The sequence below is a fragment of the Lissotriton vulgaris genome, chromosome 7 (genome assembly GCF_964263255.1).
Source record: "Lissotriton vulgaris chromosome 7, aLisVul1.2, whole genome shotgun sequence".
In the NCBI taxonomy this organism is placed as follows: Eukaryota; Metazoa; Chordata; class Amphibia; order Caudata; family Salamandridae; genus Lissotriton; species Lissotriton vulgaris.
Window position 1 is genome coordinate 1,329,288,886 of NC_141695.1, and position 23,967 is coordinate 1,329,312,852.

The 23,967-nt window shown below is 45.6% G+C and overlaps 2 protein-coding genes across 2 annotated transcripts in view; one reads left to right on the plus strand and one right to left on the minus strand.

Moving 5' to 3' along the window:
* Nucleotides 1–778: 778 nt before the first annotated feature.
* LOC147703615 (microfibril-associated glycoprotein 4-like) overlaps nt 779–23,967 on the plus strand; it is a 742,150-nt gene continuing 718,961 nt past the window's right edge. The window contains exon 1 of the mRNA XM_086931960.1: nt 779–893. Within this exon, the coding sequence (XP_086788086.1) occupies nt 888–893 (6 nt within the window). The 5' untranslated portion in view covers nt 779–887. The remainder of the gene's footprint in view (nt 894–23,967) is intronic.
* On the minus strand, nt 11,976–16,164 carry LOC147703616 (uncharacterized). The gene is made up of 2 exons (XM_086931959.1): nt 16,124–16,164; nt 11,976–15,649 (listed from the first exon to the last, which is right to left on the minus strand). Exon 2 carries the CDS (start codon nt 15,543–15,545, stop codon nt 13,866–13,868), a length of 1,680 nt encoding a protein of 559 aa, XP_086788085.1. The 5' UTR covers nt 15,546–15,649; nt 16,124–16,164; the 3' UTR covers nt 11,976–13,865.

Sequence of the window (23,967 nt, forward strand, 5' to 3'; positions counted from 1 at the left end):
ATGTTTTTCATTGGCTTGTGTCATTGTCCTTCGTTAATGCGGGCTTCTGATTCGTTAATAGGTTTGTTAGTCCCTCCGTAGTACCGCCTTCTCTTCATTTGTAACCTCCCATGAGGGCTGGCCTTTTTACTTCTGTTGTTACATGGTATGGCTTATTTAATGGGAAAGCCCTATTTTCTTTAATGAGTTTCTCCCACTACAGGCAAGAGATGCTTTCCTACAACATTCAGCGCGCCATGCGCGCTTTAAGTTTCCAAGCAGCCCGAGACAATGGCGGCCGCTTCTTTGAAGTGAGATAGGTCTCATTTACAAGCGTTTGAGCTATTGCCATTGTAAATGACAATGCCTTTTATTTATGTGTTAATTATCAAAACATATAAATTAGGGAGGGCATTGTCATTTACAATGCCAATAGCTTAAACTCTCGCAAATGCGAGACCTGTTGCATTGCAATGCTTGTTTGAATTGTACTGATACAGTTCATCAAAGAAAGCACAGGAGACTAGTGCACCTGTTGCAGGGAAGCATCTCCTTGCTACGAGGAACTGAAACGCTGGTGATGACTGTGAAATGTGTTTGATACGAGTACAATCTTATTTACAGCACACATGGTCTGAGGCCTGAGGCAGCGAAGCGAAGCTCTATATGAAAATAGTTATTATTTATGGAATGCAAGAGAAAGGCCGACTCTCCGCCAAACACATACGCACTTCAAGCCTCCCTGGTGGGGAGCAGAGAACCTGGCAGACATCACCGGCTGGCTGGCCCGAAGCACCGGGTGTCTGGTTACAAGCAGAGTCTGGGCAGATATATACCGTCTGCCCCCGCAGGAGGGGATCACAGCGCTCCAGAACAGAAGGGGGACCCGGCCCGCTGCAGGCAGAACCATGCAGGTAGGACCCCGGCTTTAACAGTCCGTCTTTGCATACAGCACTGAGTCACAGCTATCAGAGCACTGTCAATACACGGGTGTGACCATTCAGAACAAGGGCCCTCTTTGCAGTAATCTCAGGCATGCAAAGGACTCGCTCAGCCAGTCCCACGGGTTCAATAACCGTTTGCCTTGGAGGTACATAGCCCTTCCTGACTAAGACAATCTAAACATTGACATACGGGCCTGGCTTGTGCAGCAGGCGCACAACCAACTGAGCCGTTCGGCTGGGATTTAAACCCGTGGCCACTTGGTTACATAAATCTCCGCAGTACGCGCATTAACCTGCTGAATACGGGAACATCTGAGCTGCTGCAGACGCCAGCCTCTCTGCCCAATCAAGTTTCTCTACGGCTAGCTGCTGGCTTGCCTCCGAGGATGTCAGGTGACGGTATTTTCACAGCTCTTAGTGCCACAGGTTTGCAGCTTCAAAGCACTGTGCATGCCAGGTGTCATTATAGGCATACGCACTGTGAATAAGTGGGTTTGCAATGAGGTCTGCGCCAATGTGCAGAATGTGATGAAGCCCCCCCCCCCCCTCCAGTGTCTCATATTTCACAGATATTCATAGGTCTTGGGCTCAGTGAGAGCTCCTTATAGGGTTGAGGAGGGAGGTGGAGGGAGCTGCAGGGTCCTGTGTTACGTCCCTCAGTGAATACTTAATTGTTTTGTATTTCGTTTATTGTACATGTTTTGTTCGTAGCTGAACGTTGCACCCCTGTGCCCCTACCCAGAGTCTTAAAGTCGTAAAATGTCGTTTTACAGGAAGAGCTCGCAAAAACATGTTCTGGCAGCGAGAATCCAGAAGTGGAGTGGCTTCTTTATGAGAGGTGGACATGCCAAGCAATGTTCCTGTCAGACCTCTGGCTCTTGCAAACCAAAACAGCGCGGCACGGTCCACTCCTCACACTGTTGTATTTACAAACTATTATAAATTCACCTCAATCCAGTCATATAATCGGATGTGTTAAACTGAAACTCACATTAACCGAAAGAAACATTCTTAAGCGTTTTAAAGTCTTCACCACATATTTACATGAAGTTTATTCTGGAATGTAGGTGGCAAATGTTCAATTATTTCGACTCTCTCTTTTCTACATTTGCTGGCTTGCCTGCCTATATTAATTACAGCAAGTTGAAGCCAGGCAGGGGGAGTCCCAGGGGCGTAGCCTGGTCAGTGGGATTGGAGGTGTGTGAATCTCACACTTCCCAACTCAAAAAGCGATGGACCACAGGGTGAAGGGTTGGGATGACCATGGTTCGGAAAGGGCTGTTCATCTAATGAACAGGGCCAATACTGTTTTGCATTAACTGGACCCCTGTCTAACGTGGCATAGTGGGCGAAAAACAATGGGTTGGAATTAGGGGTGTGCATAATTTGCATAACTCCTTTTTGCATAATTACATGAAATTACAGCAAAATGATGTGACATGCAAATCCGTCATTATGATCTATATTTTATACAGGCGCAGCTGGCACAGATAACATCAGTGGGCCAGGCGGTGCTGGGGGGGGGGGGGGCGGGGGGGGGGGGGGGAGGGGGGTCAACAGATAACGGGATAGGGAAAGTAAAATAAAAAATAAATAGAACCACTTACCTTGTGCTTGCCGCATCGGCGATAAGGATGAGCGCAAGGTGAGTGGTTTTATTTATTTTAATTTTATTTTACTTCCCCCAATCACGTCTTCTGTTGACTTACCCACCCTGCCTCACCGCTGTTACCCGCGCCGGCCGCACCTTATTTTGTGGAACTTCATGTCAATTTTTGGCTGGAGGATGCCACTCGCGTTCTGTTGTTCCTGTACTTTCACTGTAAATTTTTGTTGTGAATTGCACCATTCACTGTAAATTTGTACCGCGTATAGCGCATAATTACGCAAAGTGGCATATCAGCGTAATTTTGGGAATTATGTGTAATGTGAGATTCCTAAAATTACACTATCTTATTATAAGACTTCGCCAAGACCTATTTAGAATACTAGAACACTAAGAGAATGGAGTGTCTCAGGGATAATTTTAGAGACCAGCCCTGGTTTGTAATCCCCTACACATTCATTTAAAAAACACACACAAAACCGGGGGTCTTAAAAGAAAGAGCCCAACAGGTCAACTCTTAGACGGCTAGGACTCCTTATCAAGTGAGTCAGGACACAGTTCCAGATCTAGCCTATGAAAACAGGGCAAAACAAAAAATAAGGAAACCCAAAAGATTGTTTAGCGAGACCCAGTATATGACTAGTGGATTCCCATCAAATTAATTGCGTGATCAATTTATCTCATCTGGTCATCCATGAACAGGGATGATATGTCTCTTGATCACTGAGACTCATAACCGATGTACTGGCACCAACTGGGTCTGGCCCCACTATCACTAACAAATAGCTGCTGACGGGCCGTCAGCAGCTATTTGTTGAAACTGCTTTTTCTTGCAACTGCTCTTGTTTTTAATTAGGGGAAGAGTCATTATTCATTAAAAATCTTCATTTTTTGCCTTTTCACCCTATTTTATTCACCACTTTCTTGCACTGCACTATATTCCCATACATTTCATTGTTTATTCTCATGGTCAGATAGTGATTGGGGGCCAGACCCAGTTGGTACCAGTATATCGGGTATGAGTCTCAGTGATAAAGAGACATATCATCCCTGTTCAGGTATGACCAGATGAGATAAATTGACAACTGGATCTTAAAGGTGCTCTCACCTCAAACAGTTGTGAGCTATCTCCAGACAGCCGACTTGTTAATATATATGGGTTTTACCATCAGTCTGCTGAAGTCACACCTAACTCCTTCGCAGAGGCTTCCTGTCATAAGAACTAATCTAGACATGGTCTTGAGTAACACCTCCACCTCAACTAGTCCAGTAGATTTGGTCTGTGATCCTGATGTTTTTGCTTCTCAGTTTAGCAGTTCTGAGACTTCTAGATCTCTTGGCCTCTTGCATCCTGGTTATGGACTGTGCCTGGTGACACAAAGGCTCTGCAGTGAAATCGGAAGTTTCAGTACGCTCAATTCTAAGAAAATGTTAGATTTAATTAGGGTGTCGGAGGAAAATGCAAGAGACCTGCAGTGGGGACTTCGTGACTGCAATTGCCCCAGCTGGGTATGCTCAGACGTGAGTCCCAGGCTCTCCACATCACTGGAGTCAAGCTATCCAGGCTGAAGAAGGCTGATAGCCTGAAACCAGTCCTTGGATGCTTGATTCCGGTCTTGGTAGTTCGGGCTGGACTGTTCCCATGAGGCACAGGGTCAAGGCTGATTTGCATATAGCCAGTGTCTGACCTAGGGTGGTGTGGAGTGCAAAAAAAAACCGATGGATTTAGGCCCAGATCTTTGTACTGGGGTGAATATAAGACATTGTTCTGCATTCTGTCCATCAACTGTGTTTTTTGCAATTGCCCCAGCGGCAGACCTGCCCCTCCCAGAGCTGACCTTTGTGACTGATGTGCCATTACTGCATTGGGGATGTCCTCTGTGAGATGCAGATCAGAGGACTCTTATTTCACATACGTCTTTTGGAGCTTCGAGCAATCAATTTGGCTTAAAAAGCTTTACTTCCAGAGATTGAGCTAGAGCTAGTATAGGTACTCACAGACCATATGATTGCTGTGTGGTATTGCAACAAACTGGGTAGAGCAGTGTCATGGGTTCTATGCTTGAAAGCTCCGTCCTTGCAAGTGGCTGGGTGATCAGGGCATATCTTGAGTTGTCCAACACTTAATGGGATTTTTAAATGTCAGAAAAGACCAACTCAGCTGGTGATATCTAGTTGGTCACGATTGGCATTTGCATTCTGAGATGGCTTGAGAGAACTTCCAGCATTGCGGAGAACCCTAGCTGTATTTGCCACTGCAGAAAACACGCGGTAAAGAATTCTGCGTGTTCTAGTTCCCAAGACGGTGCTCACTAGGAGATGCTGTTTGCTTACATTGGGGTTTGGGACTCTCATGGCATTTCTCCCATACCACTTCAGTCCAGATTGCTCAAGAAGATCAGGTCCAAGACATCCTAGTGGTTCCAGCTTGGGTGAGGAATGTGGGGTACCCAGGACTTCTGACAATGAGCATCGGTCTTCCCATTTGGCTGCCTCTTATGGAGGATCTTTGGTCACAGCAACAGGGTCATGTTTGCATCGGAACTTGAGTAATTTACATCTCCTTGAATGGTGATTGCACTGTTTGTTATGCCATGGTAAAGCGGTAAAGGTTCATTGGTTCTATAGGATAAGTATGACCAGACCAGTAGGATTGACCTACTTATTGTGAAGAGTACATTAAAGCAATAGGCTTTTATGGATAGTTTGTTATAAAACTGTGCTAAAGCCTGTAGGCAGGTATTTTGTTACATGGAATTTCACAGATTACACTAATAGACAGGAATTTTTGTCTATCCACAGGAACAAACTGTGGATACATAAGATATACACTGCATTAATACTTGTTAGATTGTTATGAGTGTTTTTGTTTAGGTTGACTTTTGGAAAGCTTGCACTCACTACACAAGGGCTTGAGTTGGTTGGATTGAGTTGAGTTGTGAGTTGCAGCCTTCCTGTGCCCCAGATTGCAGTGAGCAGAGTCCAGGAAGTGATAAGGAGACAGACTAGTGCTGCCTCTTCCCAAAACAAAAGTTGTTAAAAAAACGATGTTCCCTTTCTGTGATTACTGTCTTTGCTGTGGTTGTTACAGTTTAAAATTGTAGTTTTAACCTTCCTGTGATTGCATATTTTATCACCTGTTTTTTGTTTTAAACTTGTTGTTTTCCCTGCATGTGATTGCATCCATTTAATGTGTTGAATTGTAGGATTTGCAGTCCAAACTCTGTAGTTTATTCCTCTCATTCCTGTTGACAATTCAGTTTTCCCTCCAAATTCCTCCGCAGCTCTGTGCTAAGACCCGTATGTTAAAACAGTGCACCCCCAGCCACCATTTTGTGTTCACAAACCAGTGAAACCAGACCCCCCTGTCCCCCCTCCCCCCGCAACAGGGATATTCTACATCAGAGGGTGCTTCTTTGAGCTGATTAAACTGTGTTTACTAGGGACTGTGCACTTCGTTTTTGGGCCAGGAGAGGGAGTAAAGTTTTATTCAAACAGTATTGTTAGATTTCAAGTTAGTGAGGCCTTTACCTGCAAAATGGCTTTGTGGCTTGGTAAATACCAGAAAGGATTTTGGGTTGGCGCTGCACCACAAAAGTGACACCACCCAAATGCAAATTCATAATAAATCTGGGCCCAAATATATATGCAAAACCAAAGGGGGATGATGGATGGAGTGTTGAACATTGCAAGCACTCACCTCCAGTCAACTGATCTGGGTTTAATCCATCATCATTCTTTAGCTCACTCCGCCACCCCAGTTCAGACTTGGCCATATGAAAATCAGCCTGACCCTGTGCCTCATGGGAACAGTCCGCTTTAGAAAGAACAGTGGTTCAAGGTAGGCCTTAAGAGGTACTTAGTGGGGAATAGAACAGAGAGCGAGTACTTAATAAGTCGCTGGGGAGCAGAAGTAGTAGGTACTGGTAGGAGTTTTTATTTTACTCTTTTTTTCTCAAGGGTATACATAAATAGTTATACTGTATTGCAGGTGCTCAAGTGAATAGTATGGTGCAGGACGTGACATAAGTGATCAAAGTGAACGAACTGTCACACAACAACAACAAGGATAAAAACACAACAATTATATACAAATAGAACGGGTGAAATTCCTTGGGTAGGTCGACGGCGTTTCGATCTATATTGCTTTAGATCATCATCAGGACAGATGAGCCTCCTGAAACTTGCCGGTGCTTTTTAATGCAAGGATGAATAATTGGCAGTACAGTGGATTGGATGTTGCTGTTCTCAATTGAATATTTTACTTAATGAAAACATGGGTCTTCCAATGAAGAGAGACAAGTAGCGCTCGGTCACGTCTATTTGGGACGAGGGTCCTACTTGAATTGAAGGGTTAAATGCAAAGACCCCGAGTTAATACAAAGGGGTTCCGTATAGCGAATCGTCGCTTTTGCAGTGAAGGGGTTTTTTGGCGCCTGAAATTAATCCGGCGTCACGTCGTGGCAGGAGAAGGGAGTCCGAGTGCCTCTTCCGCGATAGCTCGATACATGGGAACAGTCCAGCCCGAACTGCCAAGCCATGTCTTCCCTGGACCAAAAACAAGCATCCTGGGACTGGTGTCTGGCTAATCAGTCGTTATCAGTCAGGCTAGCTTGAATCCAGTGGCAAAGTGAGCAAGGGACTCACGTCTGGGCATGCCCTGCCAACTTAGGGCGAACAAAGCAAAATCAAAGGGGGATGATGGACGGAGTGTTGAACATTGCAAGCACTCACACCCAGTCAACTGATCTGGGTTTAATCCATCATCATACTTTAGCTCACTCCGCCACCCCAGTTCAGACATGGCCATATGCAAATTAGGTTGACCCTGTGCTTCATGGGACAGTCCAGCCCGAACTGCCAATCTATGTCTTCCCTGGACCGGCGCTTATGATGGTCTGCCAGATGGTAGCACTGTTTGTCTAATTTAGAGATCAGCACAACAGTTGCACGAATTATCATACTTGTTTGGTAGTAGTGTTTGTACTGCAATTGTCAGCACTGGTACAGGCTTATGGAGTGGAGTTAGTCTCTTATGCTGACGACACTCAGTTGTTGATATCACTATCCCATTCTCCCTCGGCCGAGGCCTCCCACTTTAGGGCATGCATGGAGGCGCTTGCCTCCTGGATGAATAAGAACTGCCTAAAGTTAAATGGGGGCAAGACCGAGGTGCTGGTGGTAGGTGGGAACACACTCAACTGGTCGGATGACTAGTGGCCTGCATGCCTGGGCACCACACCCGTTCCTTGCAAGGAGGCCAAGAATTTAGGGATCTGGGTGGATTTCACCCTCTCTTATGAAGGGCACATTCAGCGGCTTGTAGGGAAATGCTTCGGTATCTTAAAACCCTTAAATAAAACCCTGGATCTGCTTCCACTTGGGGCCAGACAGACATTGACCCAAGCGCTCATTACGTCCCGTCTGGATTACGGGAACGTATTATACTTGGGTGTGACTGAAAAGAATCTTGGTCGCCTACAAGTTCTACAAAATGCGGCAGCCAGGCTGGTAATGAGACTCCCCAGAAAAGCTGTATCTAAGCCCATCTTGGCAGCCCTCCATTGGCTTCCCATAAAAAAAAAAGGATCCTGTTTAAATCCCTCCTTATATCCCATCGCATTCTCTGGCACAGGGCTCCCCCATATCTAGGAGACCTGGTTATTAGATATGTGCCAGGTAGAGCGCTGAGATCAGTAGGAACTGGACACCTAGTAATCCCCAGGTTTCAGAAAGCCAGGATGGGTGGCCGTTCATTCAAATTCCTCGCCGCACATAGCTGGAATAAACTCCCAACATGCCTCAGGCTGGAAAGATCTGAGTCCAGATTTAGGAGTCTTCTTAAAACTCATTTATTCACTTCTTAGGGATGAGCAGGAAATGGGGGTGGGTCTCTGACTTCTGGTAGGTTCTTCCCCTCCACAGCGCGGGGACACACCGGGACGGGGTTACCAGGCGCTCTATAAGCTCCTTTATTATTTATTATTAGAAGCAATAGGTGGTGCACACTGCAGTGGCCTCCTCAGAGGCTCCAGGCACATATTTGTTAGACAAATTAAGCACTGGCACTGTGACAATTTAATGCAAATGTTTAATTTTCAGCGTTTTATCATTCTCTGGGAGATTGTATATGTGTAGTTTTGTATACCTTGTTTTCTGCTCTGGCAGTATGGGGCCAAACCAAACAACCAACTAATTTGTCAAATTAAAATTAAAAAATAAGTGAAAGTGATGCCAAATACCATGGTGGTCGCTCTTGATTCCACTCCAAGCCTCTCATGTGAACAACCCTATAGTTCTGGACCCAGGCTCTTTTTCACTCCATCTTTTTCCCATTGTCACTGTCTCCATACCTTTCTCTTCCCCTTTCTGTCTTTCTGTCTCTTTCTCTTGGCCAAAGTCTGATGAAAAAAATAAGGATCAGTGTCCAGCACCTCCAAAAACTATGCATTGGTCCAGGCTCTCCCAGTATTCGCAGATAAGGGAACTGATGCACATTCATTTCAAGTGCTTTGGCCAGAACACACACATGCACTGTGTGTCTAGGGGCCCAGGGTCTGCAAGGACAGTATCAATTTTTCACCATCTGCACCAGCAAATTTCAGGAGATTTAACAAATCCTGGTTTTCTGACTTGACTACCACAGAGGGAGCCAATTTTTAGATCTGGCATTAGCCAAGACCGTTTGATTTAAATAAACTTATATGTAATTACTTATATACTTAGAAGGGGCTTTTAGCCAGCCCTCTTCTTCCATAGGTCTGCTATCCTGTCATTCACATATTCTCCCGCCCACTGCAGCATACAGTATGGCCATTCATTCATTGTCTAACTTTACTGTGATCTCTGACATGGTGTACTTTTACAAAAAAGTACAACCTTACTCAATGTTGTTACCTTGAGTGCCAGGAACTAATGTCAATGAGTGCTTTTTGAGATCCATAAAACATTTTTGATTATAGCTAACTTTTTTAGATTGATGAGTGATGTTTAGTCCCTAAACAAAAAAGTTCAGGTAAAAACATGACAAAACAAAACAAGAATTGTGAAAGCGAAAAGGTGGGTGGCCAAGGCAAGACCGATTGGCTTAGCTAGCACTTGTTTATTTTTACTTCCAAAGGAGGACTAGTTAGCACCCCATATTTGAAAGTAATTTATGTAGCACAGATGATACTGTGTGTAAAAATGGCAACAATTTCCAATTTATTGCCTTAATATTAGGTGTTTTCTATGTCAGTGTGTACTTTAAATAAAGTCATTCTGTTCCTTTGATCGATGCTCAATTGTAGTCCTTCTTTAGTTGTGAAATGTTTGGGTTTCTGTATATCAAAATCTGGTCATATTACACATGCAAGAAATGGATCCTTAAAAGCTTAGCATAAGGAGCACGTAATTCTAGCAAAAATGCCCCCTATATGTCTGCGCATCATTAAGTGTCCCAGACACACTTTAAGCAAAAAGCCTGTTAAAAATGCACTTTTCTGCCCTGAACCTCCAAACTGTTCGTTAAGAGCAAATGCATTCTATATGAAGAAAATTGGCCTATTCATGTTTCTCTATAAAAATGACCCAATTTCTGGTTAAGGTTCGGATTGCGCATTTTATTCAGTTTTTGATATTTTATTTAGAGTATTGTCAAGTGCTGTGCCCAGTCGTGAATGACGGATCTGGAGAGCGGTCTATATTTGTGAGCACCTAATATCTCAGAATAGAGCAAGGGTCTTCAAACTGTGGGGCGCAACCCCCAGGGGGGCCGTGATGCAAAGGGGGTCATGCCTTCCCTTTCACACTTCTGCCTAGGCCCAAGGGCTTCAGCCCCCCTCCTTCCTCATCATGTGTCTCAGCCCGGCGGCTGCTGCTGCAGTGAAACTCGAGCTGCTGGGAGCTCGGCTGGGCAGTGTCTGGAGTCATCTCCAGCAGCCCGAGTTTTTCACAGGTCTTTAAAGACCATTTGCATATTTACATGGTTTTGTAAACTGGTTAAATAGGTTTAGTTTTTTTCCTGGTTCCAGTACCCCCTGGGGCCCCACTCTGCCTGATCCTTATATCTGTATTTCACAATTACTGTTGTACTGTGAGAATGCATTTAATGAAAAGGAATATAAAGTAGGGTTGCCAAAAGAAAAATGCCTGCCTGTTTTGTTTAAAGAGTCTGGAAAGACCTCCTCTTGACACTAAATCTATACTACTATTATAAAGAGAGAACTGTGTCCTTTGAGCCAGGTAAACTCGAAAAGTACACCACCAATCGCAACACCCAATACAGCATTGGAAAGGGGAGGCCCAGTAGATGGACATAGGCTATTTAAAAAAATATATATATACGTTATTTAAAAAATTTACAATAAAAAAAAAGTAGTCCCTTCAAAGTAGCGCTGGCCGTGTGCGCTAACCACATACGTGCTGACATCATCGGAGGACGGGAGCGCGAGGAGTAGCGGCGGACAGGACCGGAGGGAGGAGCGGCGGACAACAGCGCGGGGAGGAGCGGAGAACATACCCACACTGGAGCGGCCTGAGGTACGTGAACCGCGGGGAGGAGCGGTGAAGTAGGAAGGACTGGACTGCAGCGGCGGCGGACAACAGCGCGGGGAGGAGCGGAGAACTTAGCCACACTGGAGCGGCCTGAGGTACGTGAACCGCGGGGAGGAGCGGTGAAGTAAGGCGGACTGGAGCGGGATGACAGGTAAACTTTAGCGTAACAGTGGGGCGTATATACTGCCTTTGTTCGTTTGCAGCGTCGGATGCGTGGCCACAGTGTTAGGGAGCAGGGCGTGTGCGGATGATTGGGGGCACTAAAGGTGGCGGTGAACTTGGGCTGAGGAGGTGGTTGGGGGCCTGGGTTTCGGCGACTGGGAGCAAGCCTGATTGCCCCCGGACAACGTGGGAATGGAAGTGAGCCTGGGGTGAAGCAGAGTTAAGAATAAGTACCAGCGCCCAAAACTCTGCTTAAAAGTACGGGACCAGTGCAATTACATGTCGGCGGGTGGAATACCACCAAGCCTGATTGCCCCCGGACAACGTCGGGGCGGGCTGCTAGTAGACTTATAATTACAAAAGTGTGTATGCATTCTTTATGTGACTTTTCTGTCTTTTTTCTCTTTGTAAGTCATGGATCGAGGCAGCCCTAGAACACAATTAAAAGTGTTTTCTATTTATATTTGCTGTTCGAAGTATGCACAGATAGTGTCACTCTGCTACTGTATTGTCGTTCCAGTGGGGCTGTGCTACAAATCAGTTGTTCAGTGACTAAACTGAGAGTCCTGTCTCCGGCACACCAAACAATATGTAATTGAAGCCCTCACCAGGACAAGTGGGACAGCACAGTCTGACATTAAATGAATTCCTCCCTATATGGTGTCCACTGCACACATAATACCATGCCACAAAGTTGTGAAACTAATGGGTGCACTACATGTTTTAAGAAAAAAAAAGTAACAAAATAATTATTAGCATAAAACATATTTATTAACTGGGTTCTCAGTGGGTGAAGTAATGTTCCATATTTCATGTGTTCATCCAGCTTCAGGCAGTGATGATGCGGTTAGAATAATTAAACTAAACATCGCTAGTGACCGAACTCAAACGCTACTAAAAAAGGCTGTTCATATAACAATCCAACATTCATTGCACACTCTATGATCATCACTAACAGTAGGAGATTGTAAAGTGAATATGATGCTAAAATATCGATACCTGTGGTCACAATCAAGCTGTCACAGTGTGTCAAATTAACTCAAAACAATGTTATAGAGCAGCTACTCTTCAGAACACTGTACAGGACTGGGTTGTTCATTTCTCAGTGTAACATGCATGGAGGGGAAGAAGAGGTACCAATAAGCGTTGGATATTTTGTATTTAATGATTCAGGTTGGCTAGTTTAGCCAACTCTGCAATAAACTCATCCTTGAAGAGGTTACTCAGCAAAGGTGGTCTGCACATATTCTCAGATTTTTGAAAAACTGGTGCATACGTTACACAATACTCACACATATAAAATGCTTTCAAGTAAATTAAACAAGGAGGTGCTCTTGAATTAATTAAAAAGGTTGGAAATAAAAATATTCAAATTTTTCGGGACATCAGCAAAGCAGTTTTCAGCCAAAGTGACCAATACAAGACTGTATATTTGCATATCTTATTTTTCTTTTTAAATGGCAGTCTCCCTTTTAAAACAGTGAAAAGTATTTTGTGTTAATCATTGCTGTTCTACAAATAAAGAAAAGTTATCTCTGTGTATATGATGCTAGTTTATAAATTAAGGTAGAAGTAACTAATGTTGAAGTGCGCAACAAAAACACTGTTGCCTCTCTCATGAAAGAGTAAATATTCTTAGGTGTACGAAAGGGTGCATCCTCATCATCTGAACCGGTAGATTCAGTCTGTATCCACCATCTTTGGCAGCTTGTGACACACAACGCAGTAGCCTTCATGTGAACAGAAGAAGCTCCAAAGATCAAAGTTCTTGAAGTGACTGTTTTTTTCTAGAAGCTTTCTTTACTCCTGCCTGCTTGCAGAGACAATTCAAATTCAGTTGAGAAATACAAAGAGATGCATGACAAATAAACAGGAATGGGATTGGCTAGGTTATATATTCAAATTGTTAAGACTTTTTCAGGACTATCACTTGAAACTGAGTGCACTACAAAGGTTCAACCACAAAAGAGAGTAAAGGAAGTCCAAGAGGAATGGGACAGAAGCAGACAGAGCAAGGAACAGTTAGGTTTTCACCTGGGGCCATTGCGTCAGGCATAAGCAAAGAAACTGCAGAGTGGAGGGTCCTACTGCTGGAAATAAAAGGGAAAGCTGAACTTAAAACATACAAATGAGTAAAGGATAAGCAAATATAATGAACAATGTATTAAAGTAAAGTATTTATCTTAATTAAATGTTAAGTCTCAAAGTTCATTTTGTATGTTTAAAGTTAACTAGCTTTCAAGCTGAAGCAATGTTTCAAAATATTTCTGTTTAAATACAATTTACAAAATTCATAGGCTCCTGTACAACCTGAGGTACTTAAATATGTAAATGGTCGATACATCAACATTCTCTTTGGAGTAAAAAAGTTCTTCTCTCCCAATCTCTTGAGGGCCGTACAAAATATTCAACAATCTGAAGTTTAACTAGCGAAATATAATGGCGTGCTTAAATAAAATGTCAATAAAAGAAACGTTGTTTGTGTACGTCAGACATATGCTTCCCTGATACAAGTGTTGACATCCCATGATGAAAGGGCACCACCAGTTAACAAGGAGATTACATTGTTTCACCTATGGACAAACTGCACAGGTGTTAGAATAACATGCTTACAGCCCTTACATTAATGTGGCTTTGAGCTACCTGCTCCTCTTTGGCACTGGTTCTTCATGAGTCATTGTTGAGCACACCATTCTTGAGTGTTCAGCTCCACAATTAGAACAGATATGCTTGAAGAAGCAATCTGGCCCAAAGAGGCAGATATCTTGATTGTATGCAAAGCAAATGTTTTTTAGGACAATGGTATTTTCTGGAGCCACTGCAAGTTTGCAAGGCTGTGCTGGAGGCACTGCATGTTTGCGTAGCAGAAGTGGAGGCACTGCACGCTTGCGTAGCAACGGTGGAGGCACTGCAAGCTTCTGTAGCAATGGTGGAGGCACTGCAAGTTTACAGGGCTGTTCGGGAGCAACAAGAGGCGTGCGCGGCTGTGCTGGATCTACTGCAGGTTTGTACAGGTGTGCTGGAGCCACTGCAGGTTTGTACAATTGTGTTGGAGCCACTGCATGTGTGGATGATTGTGCTGGAGCCACTGTAGGTGTGGATGATTGTGCTGGAGCCACTGTAGGTGTGGATGATTGTCCTGGAGTAAATGCAAATTCACATAGCTCAGACCAAAGCCCTGAGTGTATCATTGACCAGCTTATATCTGTCCGGGCGGCTTTCAATTTACGAAATTTTTCATCATAAAGCAGCCACCCGCCATCGGGCCCATCTTCTTGGGCCTTGCGGATAGTTTCACCATAGTCAAATAAGCCTTTCATCTTGTCCGGCGCATCTTCCAACAGGATGGCTGCCATAATAGCAAAGCCTCTCTGCCACACCACAATAGATTTGCGACTGGGCTTCTTGCGTCGTTTTCTACCACTACCTGGTAGCAAATCGAACATATCGAAGAACTGCAAAGCTGCCACAGTCAACCGTAAATGTTCGGGAACACGAGCTGCCAATGGCAAACACAAGATAAACCCATCTGGCAGGTGCATTATCGGTCTCTCAACTGCGACTGACGGTAACACAGGCATTGTTGGGACTAGCGCCACTTGCGCCGCCACTGATCTAGCTAGAAGGGGGGGAGCCATAGACAGCTTGACCAGAGAATCGGGAGATCTGTCAAACACAGGACCATGGATTGATGCAGCCTCAGATGAACAAACTAGGCTTCTACTAGTGGAGGGGTCCATCGGGCCATGCATTAACTCTGTTGCCGATGTCGCCGACACTCCAAGGGCCAGATTGTCTGCCGGTATGTCTGTATTACTGTAAAAACAGTCATAATACGCTCTGGTTGCCTCAGAAATGAACCGCTGTATCTTCAGATGAAGTGTTGACTCGCTAAAAATTGGTAGACTCGTATGACATATACTCTGTGCCTGGGAGAGGTCTTGCTCTCTCCACAATGACCTTGCCATCGTTTGACCTCCGTAATCATTACTACTCAGGTCAGCTGTTTTCTCCTCCTGCGCCTCTTCTTCTTCTTCCTCTGCTTCATCCTCAGATTCCTGGCTGGGCAATGGGTGGTCAGGATCTGCTTTGAATGTTAAGGGGTCAAAAATATCAAAGTTTTTCTGTGGAACACTGCCAAAGGGAGTTCCCTGTTGCGTACTTCCTCTTAAATCACCGCAGAATCCCTGGTCCTCCCTGCTCTCTGGGGGGAAAAGAACTACTCCACCACGCAAGAGGGTGTCAATTACAAAGTCCCAGCCCCTTCGCACCTGCACCTCCCAGGCCTTTAGCACGATTTCCTCATCACTTAGCTCCATATCGTTCTTCGTCTTAATCCCTTCACTGGCACTGAATTGACGCCGGTGGGTACTTCTGCCACTTTCCCATGCTGTCCGCTTCGTCTGGAAAATGCCCCTTTGTGCTGGAGACAAATCACAAAGTTTATAGAGAAATAAGATCGAGTCTTGATCGAACAAATGTTCCCTTCGCCCAATTATTACCTCGATTTCACTAAATGTAAAGATGTTTACGACCGACTAATCACGGCAGCAGCTCTCAACAATTACCTATCCACCCATCGTCAAGCTCCCCTACCCCCTCCCTTAGTCTTTTAAATGCGTTTTTTTTGCATTATAGTAAACAAACAGGACAGGAGCGCCTCCCGTTAACTCTGACCACGCCACCAAGAGGAAGTATTATGGTCCAATTAAAGCAGAACTAGAACACGTGAAGAGGATTTGCGTTTTGCTGGGGCTAGTTATCAACTGGTGTCACTGCGTGTATGATTTACAAAGACGAATCTCTGCTGTGGCGCTGTTTGTGTATCTCCAGTTAAGGTAGGAATCGACCAACTTAATTCCGAAACAGGGGCATCGAAGATTTATTCTCCTCTCACCTTCTACGCTCTTCCCAACGAAACTCTGCGCACTGTACACGACGCGGGGTCGCTTCAAGACGTAATCACGTACGTGGAGCCACAGCCACCAAAGGAGAAAACGATCCAAAACGTAGGACCGCCCACAAAATGACAGGCATGATTGTATGAGCGGCTCAAGCAAGTAGGAACACGGTACTGAAGGCAGTCAGATCTTTTGAAATCCTGCCTCAGCAGAGGTGACTTTTATTTATTTAATGCATTTTTATAAAGCGCGGACTTGACCCTTAGGTGTAAGAGCACTGTACAATAGAACCAGTTACGTTACATGAGAGAACTGTTACAAAAATGGAACAAAAATAGCAGGCCATAGAATCAAAACAACGCAGGCAAAAGGAACACAATATCAAACACAGCAAGCTTCGTCTGCTCTCCCAATGTTCACCATGAGGACAGGCAGCAAACTGGTAGCACACAGAGAGCAGCATTTCACTGTTGGCCGGCGGAGGGGGGGGGGCGGCAAAGTATTATATGGTGAAAACTAAAGTGTACTCGCAGAGGAGTCACTAGACAACCCAACTCACATGTAACTTGCAGCGGCGGACTCACTGTCTACACTACTCATCTGCGTTTATTCACTTGCAATGCACTGACTTTACATTCTCTAATGTATATACTCACAGACAACAATCTGTGCATCGAAGTCTACTCACCTGAGATTATCGTGGCATGTGCATTTATACTCCTGCCATCGCTGCACATCTGAGATTACCACAATACCTGAACCGTCTCTGTATCTGGTGAATATGCACATGCCCACATGACATCCTGTGTACAACAATAAACATACAGAATTATCTCTCAAATGTGTACACACATACCTGTGAGCCAGCTGACCCATATTGAAGCAGAGGCATTTTAGGCGGAAGACAACTAGTACAATGAAATCATTTTTGGCTAAAAAATCAGGAGTCTCTGGCCTGAGTAGGGTCTGTTATCACCTATGCATATTTTACTCACCTCAAATGCGATTTACAAAAGGGGGTGGTGATGAACAGAGTGTCTGAATTGAGCAGACCACTCTTACCCAGTCCAAAGATCAGGGCTTGATCCATCACCGTTATTTATCTCACTGCCCCATCCCAGCTCAGAACCTGGCTATATGCAAATCAGTCTGTCCCTGGCCCAGTGCATCATGGGAACAGGGCAGACTAAACTACCAAGCCAATTCTTTACCAGAAAGGAGACAAGCTACCGGGGACCGGTTTCTGGCATTTCAGCCTCTTCGGCCCGGCTTGCTTGAATCCTGATGGAGCAGTGAGAAAGGGACTCATGTCTGAGTATACCCTGCCACACCTATAGTGGCCAAAATCGATTTACAAAAGGGGGTGGTGATGAACAGAGTGTCTGAATTGAGCAGACCACTCTTACCCAGTCCAAAGATCAGGGCTTGATCCATCACCGTTATTTATCTCACTGCCCCATCCCAGCTCAGAACCTGGCTATATGCAAATCAGTCTGTCCCTGGCCCAGTGCATCATGGGAACAGGGCAGACTAAACTACCAAGCCAATTCTTTACCAGAAAGGAGACAAGCTACCGGGGACCGGTTTCTGGCATTTCAGCCTCTTCGGCCCGGCTTGCTTGAATCCTGATGGAGCAGTGAGAAAGGGACTCATGTCTGAGTATACCCTGCCACACCTATAGTGGCCAAAATCGATTTACAAAAGGGGGTGGTGATGAACAGAGTGTCTGAATTGAGCAGACCACTCTTACCCAGTCCAAAGATCAGGGCTTGATCCATCACCGTTATTTATCTCACTGCCCCATCCCAGCTCAGAACCTGGCTATATGCAAATCAGTCTGTCCCTGGCCCAGTGCATCATGGGAACAGGGCAGACTAAACTACCAAGCCAATTCTTTACCAGAAAGGAGACAAGCTACCGGGGACCGGTTTCTGGCATTTCAGCCTCTTCGGCCCGGCTTGCTTGAATCCTGATGGAGCAGTGAGAAAGGGACTCATGTCTGAGTATACCCTGCCACACCTATAGTGGCCAAAATCGATTTACAAAAGGGGGTGGTGATGAACAGAGTGTCTGAATTGAGCAGACCACTCTTACCCAGTCCAAAGATCAGGGCTTGATCCATCACCGTTATTTATCTCACTGCCCCATCCCAGCTCAGAACCTGGCTATATGCAAATCAGTCTGTCCCTGGCCCAGTGCATCATGGGAACAGGGCAGACTAAACTACCAAGCCAATTCTTTACCAGAAAGGAGACAAGCTACCGGGGACCGGTTTCTGGCATTTCAGCCTCTTCGGCCCGGCTTGCTTGAATCCTGATGGAGCAGTGAGAAAGGGACTCATGTCTGAGTATACCCTGCCACACCTATAGTGGCCAAAATCGATTTACAAAAGGGGGTGGTGATGAACAGAGTGTCTGAATTGAGCAGACCACTCTTACCCAGTCCAAAGATCAGGGCTTGATCCATCACCGTTATTTATCTCACTGCCCCATCCCAGCTCAGAACCTGGCTATATGCAAATCAGTCTGTCCCTGGCCCAGTGCATCATGGGAACAGGGCAGACTAAACTACCAAGCCAATTCTTTACCAGAAAGGAGACAAGCTACCGGGGACCGGTTTCTGGCATTTCAGCCTCTTCGGCCCGGCTTGCTTGAATCCTGATGGAGCAGTGAGAAAGGGACTCATGTCTGAGTATACCCTGCCACACCTATAGTGGCCAAAATCGATTTACAAAAGGGATGGCAAGGTATGTGCAACAGAAACTCAGGCTGATTGAAGCCTCATAGAACATGCAAATTACTGACTGTAGACGTTGTGTGTAACATGATAACAAGCACATTGGTAAAAACACTTCTTCTCCTCCAAAAATATCTTATTTACATATTTCATCTTTTTTTACCTGTAGCTGCGCAGCGTCGCAACTCTACTCATCAGCCCAGAGCTAAGCACCTTGAGCTTTCCGAATCTTCGGGCCTTGGCATCATGACACAGTCTACGAATGCGCGCACGGCCATGAGGATGGACCTGAAAAACATTCCATTATTCTTGCCAAATCTTCCAATCTGCTCGGGCCTAAGAACTGATTGTGGCCCGTGCCACGTAACTGGTGCTACTTTAACACCTTAGCAGAGTCGAACGTTCAGCGCCCAGTGCTGAACGTTCGAGTAACGGGTGCGGCCCCGTCGGCCAACGGTCGTGCGCAGCACTGGCAAGGTAGGGCTCGCGACGACCGGTGGCCGACGGCAGCACTTAAAGGGTTAAAGCGCTTCTTTGTTTCCGGTTCGCACTGTATAAAAGAGCAAAAACAGACAATGAATATTGGAGGCAAGTGTTGTAAAAACACGGAAACTAGAGCTCATAAACCGGGAACAACTGTAACTGAAACTGTTTTAAAGTTCTCTCAGCACTGCAGCAGCATGGTATGATTCAAAACTCGGGTGGCTGGTACTTACGAGTTGTTAGACGCCCGCCTCCTTCCTTAGTCCAGGGCTGTTTTCAGAGTCTGCTGCACTCATGTGACAGACAGTCCTGGGCGGCTGCTGCAACCGCCGGTCATCGACTCCATGACGTGAGCTCGGTAATGAATAATTGAATTCACTGCGGGCTCAAAAGATGAAGAGTTTTTTAAAGCATGTGGCGACGGCCCGGGAACGTCCGAGGAGCAGACAGACAGTGCTGCGAGTGCCATGATTGCTACGGTGCCTGTAAACCAGAAGCCACAAACCCTTCCTCCCAAAACAAACTCCCCGCCTTCGGTAGCAGGCTCTGGGGCCGGACTAATAGATGTATAATCATACTGGGCAGTACCATGACGTCAGGCTGTGAGAGCCGCGCCACAGAAAATATTCACAATTAAACATAGTTGCACAGTGCAGTGAGCCTGCCAGCAACCTTACCTCAGCTGCAAGAAATAAACCAGTACTGGGAACAGTGCACGCAGTCTTAGGCGGCGCAGTGGCAGCTGCCACGCTCACCATGATATAGTTTAGGCAGTGCTTTAGTAAGGTTGCTGAGGCACTTTGCATATGCATGACAATGCATTTCAGTGCCATGATGAGGAGCACCACATTAAAATGCGTTAGTCTAAAGCTTGATGCATGATGCGTGATACTTGCCAGGATTGGTTCCGCGTTGGTCACCGTACTTGGTGTCTTCACCTGTATGTCATTGTCACCAGCTGGACAGTTGCCAGATTTTGAAACCTATTCCAAGCCCAAAGACGCTCAAATATAAACCCACATGTAGCCCAATGCAGACAGTTGATTGTGTTAATACATTTTTGTTATCCAGAGTAATACTTTTTAACAACCTTGGAATTACAAAAGATTGAGTATAAAAACAAGTTTGTAAAGTAATGCCTTTCAGTTTGCATGCGGTTCCTTGATAATAGGTCATACCTCACTATGCTATATTAGAAGCATTGTGACATATTAGCTGCAAATAACAAAAGGATCTCTGTGTTAAAAGCAGTTGGGGCCGGTGATTTTACCAGGGAGGGGCAGTGGCCACACATGCACACACACCCGTACATTCATCCATGCACACACACACCCATTAAAAACACAAACACATTTATTAATTTATTTGAGTGTTTCATATAGTGCTAGCTAGATACACATACATTAATACATACACACAAGAAACATACAAAACTTACCTTAACTGCAGCTCTGTGAGAGGGAAGCCTCAGAGGTCCCAGGAGGGCTGGGACTGCTGCATTCACTCATTGGCTGATTGGAAAGCAGCAGTCCCAACCTCGTCACAGAGTTGGATGGGGTCAGTGAGACTGCTGGCCCCACCCCACACTGTGACTAGGTGCCACTGATTGACACTCTGCCCTGGCAACTTCATTGCTTAAAACTGAAGCGGCCAGGTCTGAGGCAATCAGTGGCGCTCCCCTTCATCACAAGGGGGAGGGCCTCAGGGCTCTTTTTGCCAGACTGAGGAGGTCACACCCACAGGGCTGTGAAATCCTCAGCCTGTGAAAGTTCAGGTCAGGCAGCCAGGAGTCTTCACATTAAGCTCATGTCCAGCTCCTGCTGCCTGACCTGAATAATAAGAGTGTCTCTATGGCTGGCTTTTGGTCCACTGCAACACCCATTGGTTTTGGCGCTGCCTCCTATTTACAAGGATGGCGTAAATAGGAGGCAGAAACAAAACAAGGAGAAATTGTAATTTCTCCTAGTTTTTGCTGTTTCTCTGTGTTTTGAATTGAGCAGCACACATAGGAACAGCAAATCGCCATGAATGGTTGTTCATGTGGCGGAAGGTGTTCCTTCCTGCACATAAACAATCATTTAAAAAATGACGATTCACAACTTATGTGTGTGCTGCGCAATGCAGCACACAAGTTACAATTTGCCATTCTGGATTGTTTATGTGCAGGAAGGGACACCTTCCTGCACATAAACAATCATTCTCTCAAAAGACGCACCCTTGCACTATCTGAATTTAGCACCAGTGATCATCTATGTATCTGACATACTCCTCAGTCTCACTGGCCTCTTCCTCTTGTTCCTGTGTGGCAGGCCGGGGTTGCCTCGACAGATAATCTGCAAGATTGGAAATGCCTGGATGGTATTCTATCTGACAGTTTTAGTCCTGGAGTTGAAGCATCAATTTTTAAATCCTGGGTGGCGGTTTTGATACTGTTATAACCAAATAGGGGGTAACTATTCCATTGGAGTGTGTGCTGTGAAGTCACGCTCGCACTCCGATAAGAAAATGGGTAGAGCGAGAGATCCTATATAAGGAAAGAAAGCTAGGTTTTGTGTAGGGCCCTCTCACAGTGAGAGAAGGGGGAGGGAGGGGAAGAACACTTTTTGTCTCTTGTTGCCCTCACACACCCCGAAGGATGTCATGCTTCATCATCGGGCGGTGCTCCTCGTCGGGCCGGCGCTGCAATGCCCTACGGGTCCCCCGAAGGGTTGCTTTTTCGGAGATCTTTTAAGAGACCAGCCATTAGATGAGTGTGGGCATGTGGAGAGGGTCCTTTTCTTAGTGGTGCAGGTGAAGGAATAAATAAAAATGGCTAGGGGATACCAAGAGGCAGTAATTTTTAATATACGGGTTCCCCTGTCATAATAAAAATCCAGAAGGTTGTGTGTTACAACATGGGTTATAATGTACCCTGTGTAACATAGGGTGTGGTCAGGTCGACATGTTTCATGCTAGCGTGGTCAGGTTGATCCAGTGCGCTTCATCAGGACCAGTGAAAACAAAACAATAATTGTGTAGTCTAAATAGTCCAAGTGTAGAGGGAAATTGCTAATCTCCTCTGCTGGAGGTAAACGCGGTATAATACTCCTATTAGGGTACCGCAGTTTAACAGATAATTATCTTCAGGGAAACCTCTCTGAAGCTGGAGTGTTACTCCATGGGTGGCGGCGTAGGTATCACCGCCGAACTCACGGTGTTTCTGTTGGTTAACAGGCGCTGACTAGCACCTACCCTCCATACGCCGGCCCAGATCAAGATCCGGGCCGGCGATCACCGTGTTTACATCCAGCAGAGGAGGGTGCAATTTCCCCCTACACTTGTACTGTTTAGACTACACTGTTATTGTTTTGTTTTCACTGGTCCTGATGAAGCGCACTGGATCAACCTGACCACGCTAGCACGAAACATGTTGACCTGACCAAACCTTATGTTACCCAGGGTACATTATAACCCATGTTGTAACACACCACCTTCCGGTTTTTTTAATGACAGGGGAACCCCTATATTAAAAATTACTGCCTCTTGGTATCCCCTAGCCATTTTTATTCACTCCTTCACCTGCACTTTTAAGAAAAGGACCCTCTCCACATACCCGCACTCATCTAACGGATGTTCTCTTAAAAGATCTCCACAAAAGCAACCCTACGGGGGACCCATAGGGCATTGCAGCGCCGGCCCTACGAGGAACACCGCCCGATGATGAAGCATGACATCCTTCGGGGTGTGTGAGGGCAACAAGAGACAGAAAGTGTTCTTCCCCTCCCTCCCCCTTCTCTTACTGTGAGAGGTCCCTAGACAAAACCTAGCTTTCTTTTCTTCTATAGGATCTCTCGCTCTACCCATTTCCTTATCTGAGTGTGAGTGTGACTTCACAGCACGCACTCCGATGGAACAGTGACCCCCCTATTTGGTTATAACACTTGATTTGGAGCACGGGCACTGGACCACAATAAGCACCTGGTCCCCCCTCTTTCTTGTTTTATTTAGGTTTTGATGCTGTACCTCAGAATAGGGGGATGAGCGGTTTGTGATCGGTGATGACCACAAACCGTTGACCAAACGTGTAGAGGTGAAAATGACGGCATCCCTAGTGTATTGCAATTGCCTCTTTCAATTTGCAAGTACCGTTGTTCGGTTTCAGTGAGGTATCGGCTAGCAAATGCCCCTGAAGTCCACCCCCTCCATCAATCACTGCATCAGCACGGCTCCCAGTTCTTTTGTTCTGGCACCTACAGCAATCATAGTCTCCCTCCAGGGAATCGAAGTCGGTTAACGTGGTGTCAGTAGATAGAGCTTCTTTTGTGGTTGAAAAGCTCTTTCTTGGTCCTCCCCTGAAGTTCCATGGGGTCACAGATTTGGTAAGCTCGTTGGGAGACTGCGTCAGATTTGTCAGGTCTTTTATAAATCAGCTGTAGTAATTGACCATGCCCAGAAAGCTGTAAATGTCGGACACTGAATGGTGGGGCTGCTTCTTTAATGTTATGCACCTTTTCGGGATCAGACGCTACGCCATCTGCTGAGAATTTGTATTCAAAGAAGTTTAATCATTGTTTAAGAAACTCACATTGGCTTTGATGAAGAGTGAACCTTGAGTCTCTTATTCTCTGAAGTACACTTCTCA

Bases quoted from the DNA above. Each gene is read 5' to 3' on its own strand.
- LOC147703616 (XM_086931959.1), bottom strand. From the start codon at position 15,545: ATGGAGCTAAGTGATGAGGAAATCGTGCTAAAGGCCTGGGAGGTGCAG.